General features: G+C 37.8%; 1 protein-coding gene across 1 annotated transcript in view; it reads left to right on the forward strand.

The window, feature by feature from the left end:
* Window positions 1-3,849, forward strand: part of Mylk3 (myosin light chain kinase 3) — a 34,301-nt gene extending 30,452 nt beyond the window's left edge. The window contains exons 12-13 of the mRNA XM_023722723.1: window positions 991-1,123; window positions 2,917-3,849. Coding sequence (XP_023578491.1) covers window positions 991-1,123; window positions 2,917-2,976 — 193 coding nt within the window. The 3' untranslated portion in view covers window positions 2,977-3,849. The remainder of the gene's footprint in view (window positions 1-990; window positions 1,124-2,916) is intronic.
* Window positions 3,850-9,234: the final 5,385 nt, after the last annotated feature.

Below are 9,234 nucleotides of genomic sequence, written 5' to 3' on the forward strand. Positions count from 1 at the left end.
ATCGTGGAACACTGCTCCCAAGCTATATTATTGTTTTTTGAGCCAGGGTCTCACTGTGTAGTTCACACTGGCCTTGAACTCACTATGTAGCCCAGGCTGGCCTCAAACTGGCTGCAGTCCTCCTGCCTAGCTTCCTGAGTGCTGGGATTACAGGTGCGCGCCATCACATTCTCAAATTACTAAGAACCGAGAAGATGCACACTGACACAGATCACTGTTCTCTGCTTTTCAGTTTTATTTCTGGTTATGAAAGCTTATGTGAGAGGAAAAAAAATTCTAATTAAATATACTGTGAAGGAGAAATGAGCGTCTGTCAACGTCATGTTTCTTTTGTTTCTGTTTGAAATGTTAATTTTTATTAGTACCTATTATGGTACATGATGACTGCGTTCATTATAAAGAGTTGGTACATGGACAGAACGCATTTAATTCTTTTTACTTCTTCTTCCCCCTCCTTCCTTCCAGCCCTTGTCCCCTTCCTTTTGCAAAAGATCTCCCTGCTTCCTATTATCTTTATATTGCTCTGGAAATTATTTGAAGTTCAAGTTTCTCACGTAAGAGAACCCATGCAATATTTAAACAACTTGAGCATCTGATTTGCTTCACTTACATTCCCTACAAATGCCACAAACTTATCCTTCTTTATGCCAGCATAGTACTCTATTGTGTATAAAGACCACAATTTCTTTTTCCCTTCTTTTGCTTCTGAAGCACAGTCCCAGGTATAGCCTGCCTCATGTGCTGCCTCAGCTTCCCTGCCCTCACTGGGAGGTCAGTTACTCTAACACACTCCCCCATAGAGGTCAGGGAACATCTTGCTGCTGACTTACTACTTACTGGCCTTTGTAGAGGGCAGTTTTAGACAAGCTCTCTTTTTGGTACGTGACATGAATCTGCCAGAATAATTAAAAGTTCTACTGACTCAGGATTGCTGCCCAATAGAAGTTTCCAGTTGCCAACTAAAAGTTTCAACTGCTGTTTATTTCACAGCTGCAGGATGAGTGCCACACAGTGCCTGAAACATGAGTGGCTGAACGATTTGCCTGCCAAAGCCTCCAAATCCAAAGTTCATCTCAAATCCCAGCTGCTCTTGCAGAAATACATGGCCCAGAGAAAATGGAAGGTATTTTCTTTTCTTTGAGTAAAGGAAACATTTGTCTTCTGACCTTGGAAAGAACTGTCCCTAAATTTTTACATGTTTTATTAAAGCTTTTTTTTTTTTTTTTCAGAACCAGGGATTGAACCCAGGCCCTTGTGCTTGCCAGGGAAGCACTTATTCCACTGAGCCATCTCCCTGGCCCACCTTATAGATTTTTTTAAAGGAGAAAAATTTCACTTTAAAAACTGTTAGGTTGATTAAAAGAAGCCAGACACCAAAAAGTAACGGGTACAAAAGTGTTGTTTAGTCTGTGGTCATACAGACACCTAAAGTGATAGATTGAAGTTGGGCATAGGAGAGATGCTCAAAATATATAGTGCATGTTTAAATTAAAAAAAACTATTACAGTAAAAGACACATCATTAATTCTCCACAAGATATACCTTCTTGCTTAAAACACAACTATCAAAAAAATAAAAATAAAAAAAAACACAACTATCCCATCATTTTTACCCCTTTTTGACTCAGTTTTTCTGGAATTCCTGAGATATGATAAAAAAGAAAGGGAATGGGCTGCTGAATGTCACCCAGCAAAAAGGTAGCTCATGAAAACATGATGCTAAAAAAAAAAACATCACACACACACACACACACACACACACACACACACAAACCACAACACTGTCTTTATCTACCTTTTTTACCAGATCTGGCACTGAGGCTTCTAGTCCTTCTCCTGTCAAAATGATCAGTAGAGATAATGGCTTTGAATCCATTCAGGACATCAAGGCAGCCACAACAGTGCAACTAAAGCCACTCACAAAAGAGCACTGCTTCAGAAAGTGGCAAGAAGGGTGGCTAAGTGTCTATGAAGTGAAGGGGAGTATTTTGAAAAGGATTAATGGCAATATGTCGTTTTGTTTGTTTAAGAAAGGGTCTCCCCATGTAGCCCAAGCTGGCCTTGAACTCCCCGTGATCTTCCTGCCTCTGCCTCCCTAGTGCTGGATCATAGGCATGTACCGCCATGCCTGGCAATGTGTCTTTTACTGTAATAATTTTTTAAAACATTTTTAAACATTGACCATATTTTTTGATCCCACTTTTGTATGTTCTCTGTGGTGGTAGTAGTGTTGTTCCTGAACTAAATGGGCTGTGGGAAATCTCTTATTAAGTTTTACAACTTTGTTTCTAGTAGACCTCTTTTGTAACATGGACATGGAACCTATCTTAGTAGTTACCATCAAGGGAAGTAGCTTTCCATTTTAGTGCCAATTCTTATTATCAGTAAAACACCAAACATAGTGGTGGCTATAGCTCCTTGGCAGAATCCTTACTATGCCTAAGACCCCAGGTAAAACCTCCAGCACCAAAACCAAAATCAAACACCCCCAAAACACCCAAAACAAAAAACAAAACACCTTTACCTAGGGAATCAGTACACCAGTATACTTATACATGTACATATAAAGCAAAAACTTCACATTCATTCTAACATACTATGATACATTCTATTTTCTATCCTACACCATTTGATTTTATTAAAAAATAATTGTTTATAGTCTAAAATTTTTATTTCATGCCTCACTGGTGGGTTGTGAGTTATAATTTGAGAAATACTATTCTAGCTTTAAGTAGGATGCTGCACTCTCCAGACATCCCTCAGGGTCACAGGACTATTCTACTCTATTCTAGAAACTTGTTTTCCTCTTTAGATTATCAATTTTAAACAAACTCAAGTGGCTAGATTCCTTTTACTATCTTTTTAAAGGTCTAAAAGTATGCTTTTTCTTTTCTTTCCTTTCTCTCCTTATCTCAAGAAACACTTCTACGTGGTGACTGCTGCCAATAGGTTAAGGAAATTTCCAACTTCTCCTTAATAGACAACACTACTGCTCCAAAAGACCCACATATTATTGACACCATTGTTGATCTGAAGAGATGACTCAAGATTTTAAATGTTATCTTACTATTTTAATTCTTCTAATTTTATAAAAGAAAAAAGTTAACTGTTGCTTTCCTTATGACTATAAAGAAAGCATCTTAGAAAATTATTTTCCCTGTAAGATCATTAAGTTCGAAATGCTATATTTACTTTTCAGGTATTAAAATGTAGACATGTTTAGTTAGTAGGAAAGGTCCTTCTTTGTTTGTTTGTTTTTCCTCTTTTGTGGTACTGGGGATTGAACTCAGGACTTTGTGTTTGCCAGGCAGGCGCTTATGCCGCTGAACTATAACCCCAGGCCCAAAAGGTCCTACTTTGAATATATCAAATTTAAATTTGAAACTTAGCTATTATGCAAAAGCATGTTTCTCATAATTACCTCTTCCAGTACAAATGTTCCAGTATAAAGAATTCCTAGAATTTTGATTTGCTTATGTGTGTGCAAATATTGTACTATGTTGTTTTAAGAATCAACACCAACACAATTCCTTTAGTTTTGTGTAAAATTTCAAAATGTATCAATTGTGACTAAATCTAAAAATTTTTCACTTGACATTAGACAAAAGGTGGAGAAGCAATTAAATGTGAAATGTTTAAACACGTTTTTAAATTCTATACCCACCTTCATTCTCTCTCCTTCCTCTACCGACGTGACCTTCATTTCTTGGTTATGAACTTTTGGCCTTGTAAGTCTAGAAACTGATACAATATATGAAGTGAGATAAGAATGTAATGATGTTCACCTTCCTGGGACAAACCCAGAAATGAAGCAATAAAGGAGAAGTGCTCTTCTACTGTCTATTAATGACATACTACTTTCAATGTTGTTATTTTTATATGCTTTGTATATACTGTTGTATAAAAAACTTTACTACCTAGATTAGAATAGTCCTATCATTTATTCACTGAAATAACACTCTTAATGTGGTGAGCTACTAAAACATTCAAAATCTGCATGTGTGCATTGCAGCACTTTTTTTTTTAATTTTCAATTTTTATTTTTAGGGAAGGGTCTACAGGGTGTTCAGGGTCTCACTACTAGATCGGACTTGTAGTGATCTGCCTGTTTACAGCCTCCCAAGAGCTGGGACTACAGGCAGCACTTTTTTAAAGAAAAGGTTTTACTACATTCTATAGCCTGGGCAGGCCTTGCTATTGGGGCAAGCCTCCTGCCACCATGCCTGACTCGTTTCAGCACTTTAATCCCTTTACTCAAGGTTTTATTATTTATAAGCTAACATTTTTTAAAATTTCTTCACTTTTGGTGGATGCTTTGTTGTTTTTCAGGACAGGGTCTCACTATGCTGCCAGGCTGGCCTCAAACTCTTGGTGATCCTCCTGGCTCAGCCTCTCAAGGGCTGGGATTACAGATGTGCGCCACCATACCCAGTTCACCTTTGTCTGATTTTTATGGTACAGTACTTCCATTATCTTTTCAAGTCAGCTGTTTTAGTTGGTATAGTGACTTAGTTTTTGATTAGACATCCAATAGTTTCACAGCCTTTCAAGATTTTTCCTCCACCAAAATAAAGACTTTCTTGGGTTATAACTTTGCTTTGGAAAGCTAACCCTTGTCAGGGATCTAAGCTTTTCTGTATCAGCATTTCTAGGCCTGCTCCAAACTGACCAACTAGGGCCGGCCAAATAGTTCAGCAGATTAAAGTGTCTGCCAGCCCCGCCCCCAGGATGCACTGAGATGGCAATTGAGACTGGGCGTGGTGGTGCGCTCCTGTAATCCCAGCTCTTGGGAGGCTGTAAACAGGTCGATCGCTACAAGTCTGATCTAGTAGTGAGACCCTGAACATCCTGTAGACCCTTACCTAAAAAATACAAAAAAAAAAAAAAAGCTGACCAACTAGTAAATATAAACATATAGATGGTGCTTAATACTACTTTTAATGAGACAGTAATAGTGATTTGGTTTTAATTATTTTAGCAGAACATATTTATTGAGGGAAAGAAAGATTCTGTCCGAGAGAGGGACAGGAGCGGGATCCGAGTGGGTTGTTCCCCTAAAGATTTCTTTTTTCTTTTTTTGCAATACCAGGGTTTGAACTCACGGCCCTGCACTCACCAGGCAAGCGCTTATTCTACTGAGCTATCTCCCGGCCCTTGGTTTTAAAGTGTCAGTTACATTTATGAAAATGTGCTTTTATAAAAATGGTACTAAGGATTGAACCATGGCCTGTGCATACATCCTCAGCCTTTTTTGAGTCAGGGTTTTGCTAAGTTCCTACATGGCCCAGGTTGGGCTTAAATTTGGGGTTCTCCTGTCTCAGCTTCCCAGAGTTCTGGGATTTGCAGGTGTGTACACCACCTCCCCCACCCCACCCCCCACTGCCCACCCTCGCTATATGGCAAAGGTTTTTGAGAGCAGCTAGGGAGGTTAGTTTGTAATTCCATCTAGTGTGGTAGCTCTCATGCTATTTGGGATTTGGGGTCTTGTGGAATGCTATAATCTTTCTCCCAGAAAAATGTAGTTACCCTGCTCTAGAACAGCACTGTTTAGAGAATTATGAGCCACATTCATAATGTAAAATTTTCTTTCTTTTTTTTTTTTTTTGCGGAACTGGGGATTGAACTCAGGCCCTTGCACTTGTCAGGGAAGTGCTTATTCCACTGAGCCATATCCCCGGCCCCCATAATGTAAAATTTTCTAGTAGCTCCTTTAAAAATATTTATTGGAATTGAAATAATTTACTTAATCCAATATATCAAAAATATTTCAATATGTAATGAATATACAGTCATGGACTTTTTTATGATAAGGCTCTAAAACCTGGTTTTTATTTTCCACTTACAACGTATGTCCATTTAGATGCTAGGTTTTCAGCCAGGCATGGTGGCACATGCCTGTAATCCCAGCACTCAGGAGGCTGAGGCAGGAGGATTGTTGTGAATTAGACTAGACTGAGCTACAAGGTGAGCTCAAGGTCAGAATGAACTACATAGTGAGACCCTGTCTCGAAAAGACAAAAATTAAATTAAAAAATAATAGATGCTAGGTTTTCATTGGAAATAGTTTGTGTTTATAACTCATATTTATTATGGAAAAAATATATATGTATTCAAGATGTTCTAAGTTTTTCCAATAATTTCATGAAATACCTGTTTTTACATTTAATTAAAATAAAGTTAGAAACTCAGTTCTGTTGCTGCATTAGTCATATTTTAAGTGTTTTAACAGTCATGTGTTTAGTGGTCTCTATTTGGACAGGGCAGTTCTAAAATCCTATACCATATCCACCAAATTTTATTTTAGGAGAGGCCCACAGCCCACAGTAGTAGAAGGTAATGTGAACTTCTTTTAACCTTGTATTTATTTGGTAAAGGGTCTCTATGCAGCTCGGACTCATACTGATCCTTCTGTCTAGGCTTGCCAGTGCTGGGATTACAGGCATGTGCCACCACGCCCAGTTTCAGTGGCCTGTACAAAGGCACGCCTGGGTTTCCGGGCTGGCAGGGCTTATGGTACCAGGGATTCAACCTGGGTCCTTGGCCTGTCAGGTAGGTGCTTAGACAGCCTAGCTAGCTCCCCAGCCCCGGAAATGTGGATTTTTGCCTCTGTGAAGTGAATAGCTGGGTGTAGGGGTACAAGCCTGTAATCCCAACATTTAAGAGACTGTGGCAAGAGAATCATCTGGAGTTTGAGGCCATCCTGGGGTACAAATTTAAGTTCAAAGCCAGCCTTAACTACATAGCTCCAAAACCAAAATCAACATCACACAAAAATAAAACACAAATGAATAAACCTAAAGAGCAGCTTTTGTGAGGCCTCAAGTTTCTCGTTATTTTTAGTTCTCTAATTTTCTAATGTGTACTTGGCCCCCAAAGTTTCAGATTATAACTGTGTTGATATCAATTATTTATAATGGGACTTTTTCACTTGATAAGAACAGTGATTGAAATCTGTTAGGCAAGAAACCCTAAAACATAAAGGTTTGGGGAAAACAGCGTTTTCTTTCCTATTTCTGCTTGACATGCATCTAAATGTTATGCCCACCATGCAGCAATTCCATTTCTAGATGCTACTACTCAATAAACAAGTATACAGAAATTTATGTTCATTGTAACTGTTGCAACTGATCAAGTATAAATAATACATGCCTGCCTGTGTGAGTTAAAAGCTTTGCCATATTCTTACAGGGGAATAACTCTCAGGTGTTAAAAGATAGATTGAGATGTGCTGAGAGCCATCTTTTCATTTAAACATTATAGAACACACATATGGTACCATCCACTTAGGACACATGCTCATATGTGCATTAAAAGTTCTCAGATATGCAAGAAACTTAACAGGAAAAAAAAAAAAGAAAAAGAAATTTAACAGGAAGTAGGGTGTAAAAGTGGGTGACTAGGAGGAGAAATTCTTGTGCTTGGGAGAGGGAATTCTACTTTTCATAGCTTTCTGAGCTACCTGAATTTAACAAGCATATAGCGATCTTATGATGAAAAAATTAGTACAACCATTATCAAGTGTGGAGCCTGACTTGAGCAAACTATAAAAAGATGAATTAGAATCACTTGCGGATTTTAATTTTAAATTTCACCTTTGGTAACAGAACTGAGCTTCCCAAAAGATTATTTTTAAATGATAAAGATAGTACTGAAACAGATGGCATGAGTAATAAGTTGAATATGATAAAAAAAATTATACTTAAAAAAAAAAGGCTCAGAAATAGCAGATTTAACCAAAGCTTCAAGTTACTGTCCTTGATTTAAAATGGATGAAAGACCTAAATGCATGAGTTAATCCTATTAAAATAAGAGGGAAGGCTTCACGACATTAGATTTTTTTGGCATGACAGCAAAAGTACTGGCAACAAAAATGAAAGTAGATCAACTGGACTAGATGAAAACTAAAAATTGTAGTCAGCAGAGTAAAAAGTCACCTGATCAACGGATCAATGGAAGAAAATATTCTCCAAGTGTATATTTGACAAGGGCCAATATCTAGAATAAAGTAACAGCTCAATCATAAAAAGCCAACTCAAAAAGGGACAAAGGATTTGAGTACATTTCTGCAAAATAAACTGACAACAGCTATTAAGTACAGTGTTTGACATCATTAGTCATTGGGGAAAGACAAAAACCACAATGAGGGGTTAGACTCACATCCATTAGGGTGGCTACTTAAAAACAAACAGAACGTAAGCATTGACAAGCATAGAGAAACTGGAAGGAAGCCTTGTCCAGTATGAGCATGAATATAAGGTACCTACTGTGGATGGTTTGGTCCTCAAAAGCTCTTAAATTACTAAATGATGTGGTAATCCCACATCTGGGTATAACCTCCAAAATCGCATAGGAGGATCTCAATAAATAGCTGTATACTCATGTTCACAGCAGCTAAGGGGGGGGCAACTAGTGTCCCATTAATGGATATATTCTAAAAGTGGTTTGTATACACTATGAAATATTAATCTTCAATAGGAGTATTTTGATACAAGTTACAACAGAGATGAAACTTGAGGACATTATACTAAGGAAATACATCAGTCACAGAGAAATACTATTTCACTTACTTGAAGTATGGGACAGAAAAAAAACGTTAATTGCCAGGAGCCCAGAGGAGGGAGGAATGAAGAATTATTTAATGGGCAGTCAGTTTTGCAAGATGAAAAAAATTCTAGAACCTGTTTGCAAAACAATGTGACAAATGAAACGTACACTTTGTAAAGCTGGAAATATATCTCATATTTTTAAAAATGTGCTTAATTTTACATGACAAAAGTATATCATTTTTGGGCTGGGGAGATAGCTCAGCGGATTAAGTGCCTGCCTGGCAAGCGCAAGGTCCTGAGTTCAATCCCCGGTTCCACAAAAAAAAAAAAAAAAGTATATCATTTTTAACTCTAAGCTAAAATTCTAAACTTGCCACCAAATTAAAAACAAACTGGGGGCTGAGGAGATGGCTCAGTAGAACAAGCACTTGCCGGGCAAGTGCAAGGGTCTGAGTTCAGTCCCCAGTTCTACCAAAAGAAACAAAAAAAAAACTGAATGAAGAACATTCACTTACTCATTTTAGACTGTAGTGAATGCCTACCAAATACATTTCACAGTATTACACTTAATTCTCACAAGACACATGTATCTATTTTACAAATGGAGAAACTGAAGCTCAGTTAACTCTTGATCTATTGTTAGGGGAAAAATGGCACAGGGCTTATTGTGCTATTTCCCAAGTTTCAGT

Source organism: Octodon degus, unplaced genomic scaffold, assembly GCF_000260255.1.
Source record: "Octodon degus isolate 3935 unplaced genomic scaffold, OctDeg1.0 scaffold00093, whole genome shotgun sequence".
NCBI lineage: Eukaryota > Metazoa > Chordata > Mammalia > Rodentia > Octodontidae > Octodon > Octodon degus.